General features: G+C 38.1%; 1 protein-coding gene across 3 annotated transcripts in view; it reads left to right on the top strand.

The window, feature by feature from the left end:
* khdrbs2 (KH domain containing, RNA binding, signal transduction associated 2) overlaps positions 1–20,534 on the top strand; it is a 79,505-nt gene that overhangs the window by 8,423 nt on the left and 50,548 nt on the right. For all 3 annotated transcript variants that reach the window (XM_086259750.1, XM_086259747.1, XM_086259748.1), the window contains exons 2-3: positions 4,536–4,663; positions 17,171–17,287. In XM_086259750.1, the coding sequence (XP_086115876.1) occupies positions 4,536–4,663; positions 17,171–17,287 (245 nt within the window). The remainder of the gene's footprint in view (positions 1–4,535; positions 4,664–17,170; positions 17,288–20,534) is intronic.

The raw sequence follows: 20,534 nt of genomic DNA, 5'->3' as shown, positions 1-20,534 counted from the left end.
AAACTGCATAATCAAAAAATAGCCTGTATGGCAACAACAATAACTGGAAACCAGTGAAACAGTCCAGGTATCTTGGTTACTTTAAAAAAAATAATTTTTCCATTACTTTTAAAACTCTAATAATCTATTTTACAGATATTTTTTTAATGTTTGCTATTTATGTCAAGTCTGCAGTCTATGAGAACTGCTTACACATCACTTGTAATTAGCTGTTTTCTGCTTAAACCTGTTCAGGCCCATTAAATTCTTAAATTCATTTGTAATTTCCCTTTTTTTAAATTAGTTGAGCTAATCTTTTTAATGTGCCCTCTGGGTTACGCTTTCCCCAGGTTGAGAATTAGTGCAGTAAAGCTACAATGTGAGGAAAAATAGTCGGGCATCAAATGATGCCTTCAATTCTCCTTCTTCTGCTGTCACTGAACTGCTAATGGGAAACGGGATATTTTTACTTTGCTTGGAAACAAGATTAAGTTAGGATTGTCTATCAAGTTTTCTTGTGGTGCAGATGGTTTACTTAGAGCAACAAGTTGCTGGGAGAAAAAAAACATACAGCTAAACCTGACATCCGAATTTCAAATACAAACTAGGTGATTTATTTGTGAAGACAGGTTTGCATGACATCTTTATAGTGTCCAAGATAAATAAACTTCAAGCTGTTTCTCAGTCTCTGTTGATGCTCTCTGTTGTCACATACAGCAGATGTATTTAACTTTAAGCTACGGCAGGCTGACTGGGCATATTTTCTTTTTTCTCAGCAAAACTCTGTCTCTCAACTTGTACAGTTGCACACATATATGTGCTAGCTGCCCAGTAAAACCAACATTTTTTTCAGCCGTGGCTGCTGAGAAGCTCTGCTGAAGCAGTTTGGGCAGTGCAACAAAGAAGATCAAGAGCACCACAATAGTCACTGAGAGGCTTTTACTCATTTAGCTCCCCAAATGAGATTTTTTTTCTGTCCAGTGTGCAGACTGTAACCAGTGACCTTCAAAGCACATTCTTGCTTCTCTGATCTTTAGTCTCCTTTTGCTTCCTGCTATTTTGACAAAGATGATATCAGTGCGAGTGTGTCTCGGGATTTATAGATTGCAAGCCTGTTTATTCTCTTTCCTTTTCCTTTATATGCAATTGCCTCTTTGGTTCACCTGCAGTTTGCAGACCAGAATAAGTGTCTATCCCATCAATCCTCATCCCAGCAGCAAAACACAAGTGCTACCAAACTACTGTAAGAAACAACCATCACAATAAAATGTTAACAGATTTCTTCTTAAAGCATCTGAAAAATAGCCTGATTGTTATCATTTTAGTGCAATCCACATTAGTCTTTAAATGATTTTTTTAATTATTCTCTGATTCAATAAATGTCATTTTATATAATTTCCAGAAAACAGTATTTTTGTTATGTTTGTATGGTGACACCAACTGGGGTCATTTTGATCCCAATATTTTTGTTTATCTCTCAAAATAAAATGAGTCGATTTGACCGTAACAACAAATAGCTCTCAAATGGATATTTTGCAGATGAACTATGAACAGATCGTGTTTCAGGCAGTTACAGGGCACAACTCGGCACAGAGTACAAGAGGAAATTTATGATGTTCTACATCTGCCTCCTTTAAAATGACTAACAGAGTGGCAAATAATGCTTGCCTACCCAGCAGAAAGTAAATGATACTTTTAAAAAAGTCCCTAAGGTAAAACACAAAGTCAACTTCCATCTGTTATCAAAAAAATGTTTTGTTCACCCATCCACTGACCCGAACCTCATCTCTGAGGTTGCTCCACTAAAAGGCTTTGTTAATCGAAGGAAACAAAACATTGTTTAAAATCTATTAGGCACAGAGGTATTTAAACTAAATGTCTGACTGGCTAAAACAGCAGGTTATTGTCATGTCTGTGTGTAGGCAGGCAGGAAGAGAGGACCCAAAACGCAGGACTCACGGAGGCGGAAGTAACTCAAAGCACACAGCTTTATTGCAGGTATGAAACTGAACAGGAAAAACACTAACTAAACTGGGTGAACAGAATAACTAGACAGGTTGGCAGGCTGGCAAACGGAACACACAGAGGAAGCGAGGGTGAACAGACGTTAACGACACAACACTGACACAAAGACACACTGGGCTTAAATACACTGAGGGAGTCATCAAGGAATTAGAGACAGAAGGGGAACACAGCTGGGAGAAATAAGACCTAACGAGACAGGGAGAGCAAAGCCGGAACACTGACATCAGACAGGAACAAGAACCTTCAAAGTAAAACAGGAAACAAAACACACTTTACTAAGACACGGACTAGACAGAGAGAGACAGACTTGACACTGACCAAAGCCTACTAAATAATAATCATAATCAAAACAGTATCACTGATTAATCAAATCATAAATCATAATCTAGAAAAACACCAAATCATGGAAAACAGAAAGCTGGGTCAACATGACCCAGAACCGTGACAGTTATATTTTAATTTTAACCACCAGCATGCTAACAATTGCTAGAAAGCCATGAATAAACAATGAACGTCAGTAGATATGGGTTTGGGTTTTTTTTTTTGTTTGTTTTTTGATAATGCCAATAGAGAAAAAGTTAAAGGATCACAAGTTTGTACATTTTACAATCAACTGATTGACTGTGACATCCCCATGGCTAGCGTAATTAAAAACAGACTAGCTTCCTCAGATAGCATGCTTCATTTTCATTTTTAGCGCTTTACTATTTGTTTTTCCACTGTATGAAAAGCCAAAGTAATTCAAAATATAAAAGTGTGTTGAGCTGCATTTGGTTTATCTCCTTTGGCAAAATGTTATTTTTACAAAGGCGTATTATGTTAGCTCCTCTTATCTGGGGACACTTGTCTGGTGTCAAGTGTCACATAAGGAGGGGTGAATCAGCTATGTTGAGGGAAATAAAAGGTTGGAGGGGTCTTGTTTACCTGTGCTCTCCACAAGCAGCATTAGGTGCAGTCTGCTTTCAGTGGCAGGTAATGAAGGTCTGGGTGAGTGTTGCTCAGTGTTTGCTTGGTTTACATAAAGCTGTCCTTTCTGTCACTGCCGCTCTGGGCTACATTGAAAAATATGGTTTTGCATATTTTTGATACAAGTGGAAGTGATCTGATAAAAATATAAGGTTTTGTGTAATATAAGAAAGTCTTTTAGAAGCGATGAACAAAACCTTATTTTTTTACTTTTTTGTAATTAAGCATATTTAATCATCTAAAAAGCTAAAAAGGCACCCTCTCATTTGCTTGCGCTCACTTTTCATGAACTCCATTTTTTTCCCAGACGGTTCTGCAGCTCTGGTGAGAGTCATCTCAGAGAAACTGCAAAAAAGAGACAACATGATCCAATTTAAACGATCTTCCTCGGACAATCAGGCACAATCAGAGATTGTGTCGAGTGGGAAGAAATTGGTTCATTTCAGGCTGTTGAATTTTCGTCTATGTGATTTCACAGACAGTAGTGAAGAAAATCAACTTCACTTCATAAAACTGCAAAAGCTAACTCTCTAAAAGACCCGGAACATTGAGCTAAAGCTTTGAATGTTCACATGGTCGAATTGAGACATTTAGTTTTTTTTTTAAGTCAATTTAGTCGATCAATTTAAATTTAAAATCGTACATATTTGTTTTGAACGGTTCAATACTCCCTTCTAAACAAACTCCTGAATTTCTATATATAAACTCAGGAGTAGTCACATCTATGAGTTTCTGTGATGCAACAACTTACAATGATTGATAATTAGTGACAAAGCAGGGTGTAGGCACAACAAACAGCTTCATTTCTAAATGCCTTTTTAGCCTTGCAGCTCAGGTGTTGTAAAAAATTGTCCAAAGATATCATTGTTCAGGGAGTCTTTCCACTCCTGTCAAGCTGATATAGTATGCTGAACTGGGCACCTAATATCCACCTTTCATCTTATTGCAATAAGGCTGGGGATGCACAAAATGACTTTTGGGTCAATTTGCACAAGATTTGCCTACCTTGCAAATTTATAAGGAGAAACAGTGCAGTTTGATTGAAACCAATGATCTGCAAATAGGATCCTAATATCTTACTTTACAGATCTAATCTTAACCGCCCCAAATGGCTTTTACCCGCTAATATCTAACGTTTTATATGTTTAAGCCAACATCTGCATAAGTGCTGTGCTGCGTTGGAGAGACTCCTGACAGCCCGCAAGAGCTCAGTTCGTAATGAAGTGAGGTAGTGCGAGCTGAGTGTGACTGGCTCTATTGTTATTTTGATTGGAATTACTGGATCATGAGATTGCAGGGCCTGATGTGAAAGGACATATCAGGAGTCAGCGGGATTATCTTTTGTTATTAAGTTTGCAACGTGAGCATATTTACAGCTGACATAAGAAATAGTCAGCAAAATATTCAGTGTGTGAGTTAAATTTCTGCTAATGGTTCCTGGTCTAAAATGACGCTGTTTTGTTGTGATTCTGCAGTTGCTTATTGGCTGATGCTTTTTCAGTTACATAACAAACTCATTATTATCTCATCTGTTGTTGTTTTTTACTTATTTTGTTTCTCCGCAGAGATTGAAAAGTACGAAGGTGATGAATTAAGAAAAGATGGTGACACCAAGAAATACCTAGACATTATCAGCAATAAAAACATCAAGCTCTCCGAAAGAGTTCTCATTCCTGTCCAACAGTATCCAAAGGTAAGAGACATAACAGCTCTACAGGTTCCTACATTTTATTTTTTATTTTTTTCGGAAATGTGCAAGTGATCCGAACAATTAAACTGTGATGGAAGTGCAAGAAGAACAGAGTATGTGTTATATTTTTTCAGTCATTTTAGCAGCATTTTAGTCTCCCCTCCAGGTCGGCTTCACCTGTTCACAACTCCTACTTCTACACTAAAATCCCCATGAGCCTCAAACTGGCTATTAGAAAGTCACCGGATGCTGTCTGTTTATTTTGATGTAGTCACCAAAAACCAAAGTTTTCAGCAGACTAAAGCACCCAAGGGTACAGTGAGGAACAGTAACCATAAATCACTCCATGACACTGCTCTGTGTCTGAGTTATGCAACGTCAGTACTGACAAAGTCTGAAACGTGGTCTAATGAGGCTGCTCCGTCAGGCAGCTAAGCAACACACAGCTGCTTGAGGAGCAGCAAAGGGCTGTACTGCCACTGCAGTCATGGAAAGCTCCACTGCCCTTGAGTTCAGACATTCATGAAAAAGCCTTTAATACACTTCATACTCACGCTGTACTTTCCTGTCTTTTTTTCCCTTGTCATAACATCTCTGTGTCTAGCTGACATTAAGATGTTGTATTATGTGTATAATAATATGTATTATTATATGTTTTATTTAATTTAGAGAAACGTGATTTTTGTTAAGCACACTTGTTTAACTTTTCTGTAACACATATCTAACTAGCCAATCGGATAGCAGCTGTTCAGTGCATTTAGATTTGTAGACACGGTCAAGACGACCTGCTCAAGTTCATTCTCAGCACCAGAATGTAGAAGAAAGGTGATTTAAGTGATTTTGGAGGTGGCATGGCTGTTTGTGCTAGACGGCTGGGGCCAGTATTTCATAAACTGCTGATCTGCTGGGATTTTCACCACACAACCGTCTCTAGGGTTTACGGAGAATGATCAGAAAAGTCAGAGGAAGTTTTCTGTGTGAAAATATAATGTTGAAGTCAGAGGAGAATGGCCAGACTGCTTTGAGATAGGAAAGCAGTAACAGTATCACGTGTAACCTTGAATCAGATGGGCTACAGCAGCAGAAGACCACACTGGGTGACACTCTTTTCAGCTAAAAACATGAAACCGAGGCTACTGTTCTCACAGACTGACCAAAATTGACAACAGAAGATTGGAAAAATGTTGCCTGGTCTGATGAGTCTTGATTTCTGCTACAGCATTTGGACAGTAGGGTCAGAATTTGGCATAAGCAAGATGAAAGCATGGCTCCATCCTGCCTTGCATCAATAGATCAGGCTGGTGGTGGCAGTGTAATTGTGTAGGGAATATTTTCTTGGCACACTTCGTTCCCCTCAGTACCAACTGAACATCATTTAAATTACCACAGCCTACCTGTGTATCCCTTTTTAGCCACAGTGTACCTATCCTCTGATGGTTCCTTCCACTTTTACCACTAAGCTACATTGATAAAGAAAAATGGATGTACAATTTATAGCCTAGTTTACCTCATCAAAATGAGATTTTAGAACACAGTCTTCCTCTTTCATTCCTCTAACCACCCTCTTGAAAAGGTCAGCACTACCATATTTTTACATATCAACATACCTGCTCACATCTTCCATAATGTTTAAAAGTAAGTTTGTTTCTCCTGACAGGAAATGTGTGCCTTTCTTTTGGTCTAGTTTGTGCACAGAAGGGAAAAGACTGCGTGTCACTACTTAACTGAGACACATATTGGAACACATCCTACTCCCAGTACCTGAAAAATACTAGTCCTACATTGAAAACCACCTCCTTCTGAATACCCAAATGGTTTTCACCACGTTCAGTATCTTGCCAAAAATAGTGGAAGATTAGTGCATTTTAACTTAGCCAATGAGACAAATTGTTAAGAAGTCTTTCTGTAAAAAATTCAGATACTTTCTTTGACGTATTTTTTCATTATCCCAGAGACAAAATCATATAGTTATTGCTTCTACTTTGATATATTTCAGTTTTTGTACATTCAAGACTTCATCGTACAGTGTTACACGACTAGAAAATAGATGGTGCTGGGAGGAGAGGGAAATCTGAAAACTGTCCTGAGCACAGGCAATGCTTTAGTCCAAGGAGCCCCACAGGACTCTACATACAAATCAATTTGCTGTTTCCTCCTCAGGTCAGCATTAAGCAACTAATTAAGCTTTGTTCAGGACCTCTTCACTTAAATTGATTTAAACACTATGAAAAATAGTGACTGAATTGGCTTCTTGGGGGGGGAAAAAAGACAAAGAAATGTGTTTTTGTGCTTCTTTTTACCCCACATCTGTTATCCAAATATAAGATGTCTTATTGGTCAAAATTGCATCCTCACTGTAAATGTTAAAATATCGTTTCACTTAGAGCACACAAACTGCTTTTAATATATTATATTTATATTTAGTGTATATTAAGCTTTTGGGTGGGTGTGAAGAGCACTGACACACACTACAGGCATCCATCAGTTCAGCTGGTGGGTTTTCTTATAACGCCAGACATATGGATTCTGCGGAAGCATCGATTTTCTTCTTGAAAACGTAAAAATTGGAGGTAAAATTAAATTTCTGTAGATAGCGCATGTTCTGCTTTATATCCTACCTGCTGATTAATTGCATTCACTTTGAGTCCCATGTGTGAGTCTGCTCCTGATTAGATGGTTAATGAAAATCAGTGGAGCTTGCAGTTAAGAAAACCCGAGAAGCACGGAGGTACATAACAAATACATTTAAAGTGTTTTCATCATTTTAAACATGAAATTCACAGGTGCAATAGAGAAGCTCAAGTTTGCCAATGCTGCACAGTAAGCAAAGCTGCAGTCCAGGGGGACAAAACAGTTGTCCAACAACAGCTTCTGTGACCTGATTGCACAGTCAGCACCCCGCAAGACTGCAGTCTCACTATCTTAAACATCTTGGTAACACTGCACTTTCATTTAATGATAATTTGGCATATTAAGCAACTCTCTGATCAAGTGCATGGCCTGCAAAGTGAATGAGCCAAACTAAAAAGAAAGCAGAGCAAAACTTGGAGCCATGAGGTAAATTGGGCACAATATCCAGAACTTTTAGGGGGGGGGGGGAACCTAGTTAAATGAATGTTTTTGCATCAGTGTCACACAGATCTGAATGTTGGTCCTCAGTTCACTGATCGATATTTGATTTTGTACTTTCACAACACCTGGCCCTGCCAAGATGCACAAACTAATTGGTTTAATTACACTGGAATTTTCTGTGTTTGTGACATCAACTCTTCAATAACGTCCAGTCAGATTTTCTGTCACCGGTGGCCGTGCAAAACACTGTTCTCTCTCATTTCAGTAGTCTGGCAGGGCTCATTCTTGGTTACAGCTTCCATCTTACTGAAGACTAATTAAATGCAAAGTAATTAAATTATTGCATGAGAGAATCCTTCTGAGTAGTTTTAGATTTGACAAGATCACGTGTAATTGTGAGTAAAACTACCAGCGCTAATGAAATCACTCCTAATGGCACATTGACAGACACGCTGCAGGTTTTCACTTTTAACATGTCACAGCAGGAAATGCACGGTATTGTTAATAAAAATGTGAGGATTCAAATATTCTTAGTTTATCATTTGTTCCTCTTGTTAACTGTCTATACTGCCTATGAAAAGTCCTGTTTAGTCTAATTCATGTATGTTTAATGTTTCTGTTTCTGTGCTATAGATGTGATAATGGTCGTGTTAAAGTCACGTTAAGACAATCCAGGGTCACACAAGTGTATAATAATGCTAGATAACGTCATTGACTCAAGTATAGACCACACAGTATACTTGCTTGTTAATACAGTATCACTTGACTGCATTTCAAATGTATGCAGATACAAAGAATGCTGCCAAATCAATACAGACACAGCATAGTACGGGGATATGGTTTTCATTTATAAGAGATGGTTTGCAATTTGCACATCAGTGCTGCACAAATTTATTAGACCACCTTTCATAAAAAAACAAGGAAAAAGAAACTATTTCAGCTGAATTCACTGGACTGAATCACATATTTATGCCCAAACATTGGCCTTCTCCGAGAAGTCAAAAATTAATAAATCATAACAGTGAACCAAGAAAACAAATTTTTCTGATCAGAAATGTAAGTAAATAACTGTAATTTGGCATTTTAATAAAAAAAAATGAGGTAATGTACAGTTTTTTACTGTTTTTCATCATTAAAATTAGCACCAAAAAAAAGGTCATTTAGAACCTCTGGACAGATCTTCCTCTGACACAAGCAGATCATTTTTTCACTGTTCTCTTTCTTTCTCCGCACAAAATGATCACTTGAGAACATACTTTAATCTGTGTTTCACTATCACACACTTAAACCACACTCATGAGCTAAAACATGACGAATATCCTGCATACTTAACCTGCGATAGCACAACATCATTAAAGTTGTGCACTGGAGCAGATCACTGTTTCACTTGCACGTCTCCGCCAACACTGGGGTGCTTGTCTATAGTTTGCCCCCCACGCCCCCAAACTATTTTATCCAGGTACCCACCGCTGTGACTAGGTGTTGCTCTCAAACCTTGCCATTTTGAATATTCTCTGCCCCATTTGTCTGACAATAACCATTACCATAAGCATTTCACCAGCATCAAACACAGTGACTCAAAGCCTGTTCATTTGAATCTCAGATCTTGAAATGCACTGTTTTTCTGAGATAATTTCACTTGTGATTGTTCATAATGTTTTGGCTCATCAGTACACTGTGGGGAAAAAAAGAAGAAAAAACAGAAAACAGAAAATGTTTTGGTAATTTTCTTCCAGCACATTACCCGTTTTTTAACAGCAAATTTCTGTAAATGGCAAAAAAAACAACGTGTGGTTTAAAAACATAAGTAAAAAAAATAATATGGAAAATTCCTTCATTTTAAAACAGCACATTTTACTGTATCTTTGCAGATTATTTTTACTGTGTATAAAGTTCAACATTTGTGGAATTACAATGGAAATGCTCAAATAATATAATATAGTAAGCCAACCTCATAATTGAGATCAAATACTTCAGCTACAGCAAACAGTGTGTTTGTAAAAGTGTCTTAATCTTGATAAAATTGTGCAGCAGCATGTGTGGAATACATGAATTCAGCTTGGTAAAACTGCAGCTTCTACACCACCTTTCTACTTTTATCTTATGTACTGTTGCAGACTGACGCATCAGATAATGAATTACCCGTGTGGGGTTTTTTTGCAACGTTTTCTGCAAAATCGACAGCAATTTTTTTGTTTGTTTGTTTGTTTTGTTATACAGCCTGTGAAAAAAAAGAAATTTGGCCTTGAGACATTGCTTCAGTGACCTTACCAACATTTCTATTTTTAATCTTCTCTAAAAACACCATGAGACCTTGAAACAGCGTTGAGTTCAGTTAGCAGGTGAAAGAAGTTCATCTGTATCTGTCCTTTCTTGGTATGTAAACAAATGAACCTTACACAGGGTTCTCGTCAAAGTCTTGAAGTTTTGCTCTAAGGTTACTATTTACTCAGCAAAAGAATATGATTAAGATAATCAGCAAAGACATTATCATTTAGATTCATCTAGAATTTATCCTCTGCTGTTTAATGAGACAGTTTGATTAGCATCTCTTAACCTTGGGGTATGAAGTGGTTTTTAATTGGCTGACCTTGTCAGCTACCTTGAGTGTAGAGCTAGGGATTTCTGCAAAACTGAATATACGAGAATATTATCTAAAAAATAGTTGTTCCCTTTTTATTAGAATAATGATTTTTCTTAAATAAAATGGACACATTTCAACCCGGTATTTTCAAACTATTATCTCAGCAGGTTAACTATCTCCTCTGCAGGTAAATGGAGAGCCCAAAACACATTAAACTGTATTTTGTCCTTGTGGATGCCACAATTTTGAGCTTATCTGTCTGTTATTGTGACCTTTAAATAGTGCTGTGGCTGCAGTGCTGCCCATACAGAAATCCCATTTTTGTCTGCCCAGAGATGTCAATGTCCTAAAGAAAGGCCTATCACGGGGAAAGGTGTTTTCCTTAGATAAGTACTGAATACAGTCAAGGGAGTACAGGGTGTGAATTAAAATTAAGCACTTATATGATACAATCACAATTCCAACTCGGGATCCTACCGAGTTAGTGTTTATGTGATGACTGTGTGATGTGATGTCTGCTCGTGAGACTTAAAAAATTGTAAGATTGTGCCTTCCCATATTAACAACAGTCCATTTCTGGTAGTACATAATGCCTTCGTTTTTAGAAATGTGACAGAATCAAGTGAAATATCTGGATATGGCAAAAAAAAAAAAAATCCACAGTATGCTGTTGATTGACACTATTATCTCAAAATGAAATGCACTATTGGAATCTCATGCAAATTGTAATGGATAGATATCTGCAAGAAGGCACAGCCTGTATAAAAGATAGATGCAGCCTTCAATATTAGCTTTAAAGCCAGCAGGGGAAATTCAGGGGGCTTCAAAAAGAAGCCAGTTTCTATCGATGTCTGTGAAAAAATGGCCCTCATCCTCGCTTGACTTGAGACCTCGGTAAACAATTTTCTAATAATACTCAGTCACCAGTCGCTTGAAATTATTTAGGATGACATTAATTTGTAAAGTATAGCCACATTTAAAGTAAAGTAGGTATTAAAAATAGGTGTGCTTTGGGCTGTGTGTGCCATTCCTCAGATCCATCCCTTGCAATATCACTTCTGGCTCCAAATCGAACAATAAAAATTAATAAATGTTTGGAAAACAACTCTGTTGCCTTTTCAATCAATGGTCTAATCAATAGAATAGAACAAATCATATCAATGAGCTCACAGAGAACTTCACACTGTTTCCCCCCTTCATCACTACAGAGCATTTTAGTATCTGTCAGCTCATTTTTGCTTTCAAAGCCCAGTTTTACTTTGCTGATTCACGCTCTCATCTTTCCTGTTTATTTCACCAGGCGGATATTTTAGTGACAAAACACAGATAAACCCATTCTTTGCTAGATGCCTGTTAGCACTCATCAGATAAAGTTAGAATGCAGCTGGTGAGCACAGCCAGGCAATTAGCAGCTAAAGAGCCTAAGTTATTCGATACCAAACTAAAGCAAAACTGACAGTGAATACTGCTTTTGGTTTCATTTGATAGACACAAGCATGGCTGCAAGTTGTCGCTAATGCTAATTAAAGTCTGCTGGATGCAACCAAATAGTGTTTTTAGTCCAAGAAGCTATTACTGATTAATTATCCCATTAGTTAGTTGTTGGCCTGGATTCACTAACTGCCATAATACGTTGCATTAATGTCATTAACACAAACCTTGTATGAAGATTTGTGTTAATGTGCAGTGAAACACAGTGAAAGTGTTCACCATGCGCTCTCGTTTTGTTTCATCTTGAGTGTGGTTTGTAAAGCTCTCAGTACGCTGAATAAGTAAAATGTCTGTGATGAACTGAAACATTCAAGTGTGACAAATATGCAAACAAAACTAAAGAAGAGGGAAATGCAACCCCATTTATTTCCAAATAAGTTGTGACACTGTGTAAAATATGAATAAAAACAGAATGCAGTGGTTTGCAAATTATTTCAGTTTAACTGATGATACTACAAAACTACAGTTTTAGTAACAGATCATTTATAAGGTAATTTTTATTTCAGCTGCAAAAGACCAGAAAAGCTTTGTAATGTTAAATAGTTAACATTTAATTAGTAGTAAAAACTTGTCTTTCTCTTGTTTTCACTTCAATAAACTGTGAATTTTAAATGAACTGGATGTTATTCTCATTTTAAGAAACCTCCACACTTTATTCTAAACTAAGCTTCAGAGAACAACTTGTATTTCTTATTTAAAAGCCATGGAGCTGTTATAGACTTGCGAGAAGGGAGCTGGGTTTGTGTGAACTTGTTAGTCTTTGTTCTTTCCCTCTTCCTTAGGTTTTTTGCATATTTGTCACACTTAAATGTTTCAGTTCATCACAGATATGTTATTATTAAACAAAATTAACCCGAGTAAATTTAAAATAAAGCCTCTAAATTAGCTTATCTTTTACTAAGGGAAAAACCTATCCAAATCTTTGTGACCCTATGTGAATAAGTAATTTCCCTCATTAAAATAATAACTCATTTTACCAACAAGAACTGTAACCAAGCTTTTACAGTGACTTAAGTCTCATATTGCTGTGGAGGCGTTTTGGACCACTTTTCTTTGGAGTATTGTCATAATTCAGTCATAATTCAATTTTTAGCCATTCAGAATAGACTTGCTGGTATGTTTTGTATCATTGTGCAGGGCACAAACTGATAGCTGGAAGTTGTCCTTCAGGATTTTGAGGTAGAGAGCAGAATTCATGGTTCCATCAATAACAGCAAGTCGTCCAGCCCCACACCATCATGCTACCACCACCATGTTTGACTGTCGTCAGTGCACTCTTGGATTAATTTTGGTAGGCCGGCAACTCCTGGGAAGCTTTACCACTGTTCCAGTTGTTTTCCATTTGTGGATAATGGCTCTCACTGTGGTTCTCTGGAGTCCTCAAAGCTTTAGAAATGACTTTGTAACCCTTTCCACACAGTTAGATGTCAATGACTTTGTTTCTCAGCTGTCTTTTAGATCGCAGCATGTTGTTTATTTCACATTCCAGAATTTATATATATGAATGGAAAATATTGCATTTCTATTGTGATGAACTATTCCAAGTATTTCACTGTAAATATTTAGAAAATCCAGCTTGAAGTATGACTTGTATCACATGTCTCATGTCACCTAAAGACGGTCTGTATCTATGTTTTTTCTTTTTTTATTCATTTTTTAGACAAAAGTTGTAGATACACGACAGAAATGACTGATTAGCATTAACATTTACAGACAACCTCTGTTCAACACGTCTGGCTTTTGACTGTGTTGCCCTTCTGAAAAGCTCACCAGGTGTCCTCCCCTTGCCACACTGCTCCCCAAACAACCACTCATCTGCTTCCTTTAATGTCCGTGGGGCTGATAGGACACACTCATCTGACACGCTCGCAGCCCAGTCATCCCAAGCTGTCATTAAAGCATAAACCTCTACCTAAAGCTTTAATCCTCCTATCAGAGAGGACCTGGACTTCTCCAGTACCACAGCTCACTAACCTGGCAGTGAGTGCCCTCAGGACATCTGCTGATCTTGACTGGCCCCAGTGCACTGCATAAAAGGGCAACAAATTTTCCAACCTGAAAGCTAAAAAGTTGTTTTGTTATTAGATATGCAATGCCACAGTGGTTCGACAAGGTGCAAAATGTCAGTATTCTTCCCTTGGAACTGACCTTATACTGAAGAATGGAAACAAGCTGCTTTAGCACTTAAAAATATATAAAATTAATAAATAAATATGAGGGGAAACATCAGGAGGGCGCTGAGTGCCTCCTTTGATGTTTGCCTTTTATTTAGCTTTTCTCATATAATCACATTTATTACTTTAAATTTAGGAGCATAAAAATGAACTTGTAATGTATTTTCAAAGTGTCATTATTTTTTGAATGTATGGAAAAAAGACCTTTGGTCTGCACTCACAAATGGGTCTGTTTTAAGTGTACAAAGATCTCAGCATTGTAGGAAACATAGGACGTCATAAAAAAAACATAAAAGGCAAAAGCCAGCAGGAGTGATTTCACCAAATCAGTCCAGCCCCTTATAGACAACAGTGGCAGTATTGTTATGAATAATGTACATATGTGGTATTCCCCATATAATCAGACCTTCTAATTCATTCATTCACTCATTCATTCATTTAAATGTGATGCTTTAAAATTACAAAACCTTTTCTACAGGATTTGGTAGTTGTCAAGCTGGAGACATTAAGTTGTGCAGCTCACCAGGATTAAACTAATACAGTGCATATAATTCCCCGTTGCTTCCAAGTTTTCCATGTTTGGGATCACTCTTGGTTCACACATTTTCATCCTTTGATTTACAAGTCTGCAAAGGTGACGAAGAATCCAATGTCAGGTCTCAGTCACTGATGAAGGCAGCTTTCACATTTGGTGTGAATGCAAACACAACAACCAAAAAGTGTGAACAGAAAATAACCCCTTTTTTTTAAATGAAAACTCACAGGCATTTCTTGTTGTGTCAACATTTTTTAAATCATTTAACACAGAAACATTTGTGTTTACTGACATCTTTAAAATAAAAGTTGGAGTTTAGGAACATACGGTACAGAAGCTGAAGCTGGGATGATCTTGTTTGTAAAACTGGGAAAGGAAGAACTGATGTGTATTACATATATTACTGTGGGGATTACCTGTGCCTGCAGGGTGTCCTAGCTTTGAGAGCGCAGCTTAAGACTTACCCACCAATGTAGCATCGCACCCGTGTAGCATTGATGGACAGCCTAAAAAACCGCGGGGACCTCTAGTGAGGTGCCTTATTAACTGTAGCACCTTGTGGAGCCACACAGAACTTTGTTGTTTGCTCACACACCTCTGTTGGATTAATTCTTGATGGAGTTCTCCTTTAGAAAAATGTATGCAAATAGGCAAAACACAAGACGGCTGAGACGTACATTCATCAGTTTGACAGCGCATTTGCAACACAATGAAACATGCTGCAAATACTGAGATGCCATTCTCAAAAGGCAAACCAGTTAAAAAACAATGCTACACACGTGTCTTCAGACTGTTTGTTTGCAGATGCAGGCCACTGAAGGAAGCACAACCACGAAACAGACACACTGAGGTGCTCTTGAAAAGTGCTTTATTCAGCTACATTTGTAAGCTGTGTCCAACTCAATCTTCACCTTTTTCGTTATACCCTGTGAACTTGTAAGGTTACACAGCGCAGAGCTTCGTATTTTAGAATCAGTATGGAGACCAAAACATTAAAATTTGGTTTTCAGAAGAAAAGAAAAAGAAGACCCAGAGTGTGCAATACAGCATACAGTACAAACAAGGGTTTCATTCCAGCCATTTTATCATCGAGTATTTGTTCAATGTTTGAAATGTCTTTGCGCTTAATTGTTGCATGCACAACACCCTTCCTTCTAATATCTGCACACTTATCAGTGTTAAGACTATAGGGGGTATATAGAATCATTTCAAACCTCATTTAACACTGAACCATACCCCTTTCCGAAGCTCAAATTGCTCACCATGGAGCAGCAGAATGGCTCCAGACATTCATTAGCTTAATGAAAACAGGCCACTCTTCTCCTACCACCCAGCGAGCGGCTTCCCGATGTAGCCACAACGACCATCTGCTCTCCAGCTCCCTGCCAGCTATAGGATAGTCCTGTCAAAGCAGCTGAAGAAAGGCATCCACAAAGGCGCCTTAATCATTCAGATCAGAGGACAGGCAAGGACAGCAGATTTTTTTTTTCTTCATATACACATCCCCTGGCGCCTCAAAATCCTGGTTGTGGCATTCACTTGTGGTGTTAATGATGTTCATTAAAATAAGTCAGCCCGGCACAAGATAGATGGAAAATTAGTGTCTGTTTCATAAATTGACGGGACACTTTAGGTTGAATAAGCTGAGCGAGCAGTTATTGGAGTTGCGTTGCAGCAGCCGCACACAGCTGGCAGTAAGGTTATGAGCTCTTCTCACGGTAGGAGAACCTGCTTTGTGAAAAGGTTAATGTCATTTTAGGGCTGGACAGAGTGTGTTGCAGTAGGCGGCTGACCACCTGTTCAACTCCGGAGGTGGTCTACTTTTAATCTCACCTAACAGGAAACATTTGAAAGTCGAAGCTGGGTTTTTTAACAATTAAAAATTGTGTGTTAAGTAGTGTTAATAGTCATCCCCACCCATGTTTTCAAAAACTGCCAGACTCACTGCAGTCGCGTTATGAGTTTTACCTTTTAATAACTGGTAATCTCAGCAGTGTTGTGGCTACCCAGAGTTACTTTTCTCAGTATGAACACTAGCTGGTGCACAGTAAGAGGGAAATGATAGCCCCAAGGCTTTAATCTAATAGTTTGTCATCAGGATAGTATTACTTAATTTCCCACTGGGAAGAAAGTCATTATTTCTGACTTTATCTCAGCACTGACCTCTGGAACAGTCTCAGGAAGATTATTGGTTTGAGTCCATGTTCCCATTCGTTTCCTTTCTCTTAGCATGACTTCGATGACCCTAAACGCCACTAAGACGCATGACTATCGAGGGCATGGAGCAAGCACAGGACAGACACATATGCTGGAATGAAGATGAGAGTTGCATTTACCTTTAATGTGCTACACACAGAGCACCATTATATTGATTTATTACAGGCTACATTTCAGCTTTTTCTCACATGATAAATGATCAGTGGAATGTGAGGTTATATCGATAATAGATAACTAATGGCCAGCGGTGATCTTTCATGGTTAACCTTTTCTCTGAAAAGATCAAATCCCTTTTACATGCAGCACGTAAAAAGAGAGGATGCTTAGAAAACAGTTATATGGAAATATAAATCAGCTTTTTAACTATTAATTCTCTTCTTAGGTATGCAGGACACTCTGATAAGGTCTCTCATTGCCATTATTCTCCTCTTGCATAGTTTAATTTTGTAGGGAAGCTGCTGGGACCACGGGGAAATTCTATGAAACGATTACAAGAGGAGACAGGAGTGAAGATGTCCATCCTTGGCAAAGGGTCCATGAGAGATAAAGACAAGGTAAGGCGTCTATCGATTGGTGCTGAGATATAGCTGTTTGGCTGATCAAAGAGAAATATTTACAAAGACAAAGCTCTTGAAATCCTACCAAAAGCACAGTGGAATTATTAACCAACACCATCTGAGCAGTAACTGAGATGAATAACACCCAGAATAAAATTAATAGCTTTCACTTGACAAACATATGTAGGCGAAAAATGGGAATGTTTTTCTGTGTTGTTTAATAGCATATTCTGTAATCGTCAATTATGAAGGCAAAGTAATGAATCTCTTTGCCAAAGTCATTTATTCTGCTGACATGTGGTCCCCTGGAGCCAAACTTATCCGAGCGTGTACACAGACAGCCTGCTGGATCTGGTATTCACGCTCATAACAGGTCGCACTGTGCTGCTCTAGAGTTACATTGCTATTATTACTGTAGCCTCTGATTCAGACATTCAGACATGACAAAAGACTTTCAGCCTTATCGCCTCTTTGGTGAAACTAGAGCTGCATTTCAATACATCGAGTACATATTGAGGGCAAAACAGTGCAAAGGCTGTTGGAGCAACTTTACAGAGGCTTTAACTGATTTCATTTTTTACACTTTTTTCCCTCTTTTTTTACAAGACATTTGTTATTCGAATTTACAGCTTTCTTCACGTTTATTGAACTCGTGTAGCTTATAGCATGCTGCATAAAGTTTGGCTGTCCAACACTGCTGTTTCCTTTCACTGTCAGCATTCCCATAGCTTTGTTTGCAGCTCGCAGTTATGTGCAAAAACAAGTTCTTAAGTGTCTTTGGAGAGCACTTCCTCAGGAACATATAGCAGACAGGCATAGTTAGAGAACAACCTGTGAACATGGAGGAGCACTTAGCAGCAGGGGTTTTCAGCACATACATCACTGTTTAGTTTGGATCACCCACAAAGCAGGACAAGAACACACTACAACGGACAGTCAGGACTGCAGAAAAAAATCACCAGTGTCACCTTGCCCTCCATTCAGGGCTTATAAAAAAAAATCCAGAATCAGGAAATGAGCACACCCTGAACACGGCCACCTCCAACTCTTCCCCTCTGATTGGTGCTGCAGAGCACTGAGCACCAAAACAACCAGACGTCTGTACAGTTTCTTTCCACAGGCTGTCACTCTGATCAACACTTAAATCGCTCACATGGTGTCTGTACTAAACAGCCACCATACCTGCTACAAAAGCACGCTGTATATACTGTATGTTGTATATTCTATATACTACATACATACTGTCAAGTCCTCAAAGAAGAACACGTATTGTTATTGTCTGTTTGTCTATTGTGTTAAGTCCATTGAGTGCAGCAAAGAAACGGGAGATCAATTTCTTTTGTGTGTACACAATAAAAGTGATTTGGATTCTGTTGATATTTAACAGAAAGATAAAAACATGAACTTCCAATAAATGCCACTGGAACAGTAAATGTAATTATGTTTAATTAATTACATATGATTATGTAATTATGTTATCATCAATAACGTAATCGCAGGACCAGAGAGACTTAAACCCCTCAAACAAATCTGTTCTAATGTTCATCTGTGTAAATTATATACAGTCCATTTAATAACTGTTCTGATTAAGGTTATGAATACGTGTATTACGCAGCCTTTAGATCATATACTTGCATCTACATACACACAGACTGATGCTTAAAATAATTTAAGCATGTCCAGCTGAAGTTATGCTGTGACCCTTAGATTTTCAGTATAGGAGTTTTAGGATGATCTTGATATGTACTTAGCCATGTATGCCCAAACTAAAGAAGCTTCTGTTTTTAGACATGAACAAGTTGGATTTTTTTTTTCACACTTTCTTTTAAGATAACACGCAGCAGAAAATAGCCTGTTTCACACAGAGTCCTACCATTTTAAAAAAACTCAGTAGTGTGATTTAGACAAGCTGTCAGGATAGAGCGTGCACACGTGATGGTCACCTGCTGGAGATGAATGCACCAGACAGTTAGCTGCTCTATTCGCACATCAGCACAGTCTAACATCACACAGTGTTTTTATTAGAGAGCTGAGAGGCTAACGTCCAGTCTGGCTGCATTAGACGTTATGATTCTCACATGCACCTCGAGTCAGGTAATGTCTAGATATGTTCAGCTCTGCAGTACATGTCTGGAAACAGCATTATTAATACAAGACACATGCAGTTATTAATATTTATTTTACCAAGATCAATATTAATGCTATACATGCAAACACATTTTTTTTTAAAAATGGACCAAATAGATTGAGATTATCTGCAGAATAGATGAAATCAGTCATTTTCTGTGTGATAATACCAAATATCAGTTACAGAAAATTTATATAACTGAATAACTGAGACTAAGTAATAAGTGTTTAAACTTTGTATTGTAAATAGAAATTAATACAATAAAAGTGACCTTTTATGGACCTAATGGTGAGATGGAAAGTCTTCCTTTTGAAGGCACTGAGATGAGGATATTTTTTTTGCACCATCTAATTCTTGGATGTACCTTGGCTGGTGCAGGAGTTCATTTACAATTTTGGCTTACTGCCACTAAGTCCATTGAGTTTGCTCATGTGCTACATTAACTTGTCTTTGGTGTGCTAAATTAAGTAAAGAGGCACTAAAATGTTAATAACAGTCAAACTGTCAGCAACATAACAGTTCATTTACCTGCATGCTTTGCTGAGATTGTTATACTGAGCAAGCGGCAATTTTAATGTTCACTATGTCCCCTGCTATGTCGCTGACATGGAAATTCATCTTGAGGAAGACACGTGTTGTTTTTCTAGTCCTTGTCCTTATAAAGTCCCCGGCTGTATTCACCCAGCACACAGGACAATAATAGACTCTTAACAGTTGACTCTTACCAACAATGGCTACATAATGATCTGATTTTGCTTGGTGTTATCTGAGGGGTATTGATTTTGTGTACGGTCTAGGCAAGTCTGAGGCATTCTGTGATGAGACTGGCTCCCAGAGGTCCTGAGTGAAAGGCTGGCAGCCTTTCAAGGCATCTGGCCACAAGGCAGTGTCGAGCAGACGCCGCCAAAGCCCTATTACATTCAAAAGCACATTGCCTACACACATTTCTGCCACCTTATCCAGTTCCACATTTAGAAGCATCAGCCCAGCAGTAGGGTAAGGAGGGTAGGCTGGGAACATTTTCACAAGAGCACCTCACAAGCTAATATTAAACCATGTGTTTATGTGGTGCTTAATCATAGAGTTGAAAAGTCCTTATTTCACCTCTCTGGTTCC

Source organism: Aulonocara sp. 'chitande type north' Nkhata Bay, linkage group LG13 (assembly GCF_057382095.1).
Source record: "Aulonocara sp. 'chitande type north' Nkhata Bay isolate Kocher_YH1m ecotype deep benthic linkage group LG13, A_spYH_male_GT1.1, whole genome shotgun sequence".
Classification (NCBI taxonomy): Eukaryota; Metazoa; Chordata; class Actinopteri; order Cichliformes; family Cichlidae; genus Aulonocara; species Aulonocara sp. 'chitande type north' Nkhata Bay.
Note: the sequence above shows the minus strand (reverse complement) of the source record. Positions and strands in the feature narration are given on the sequence as shown.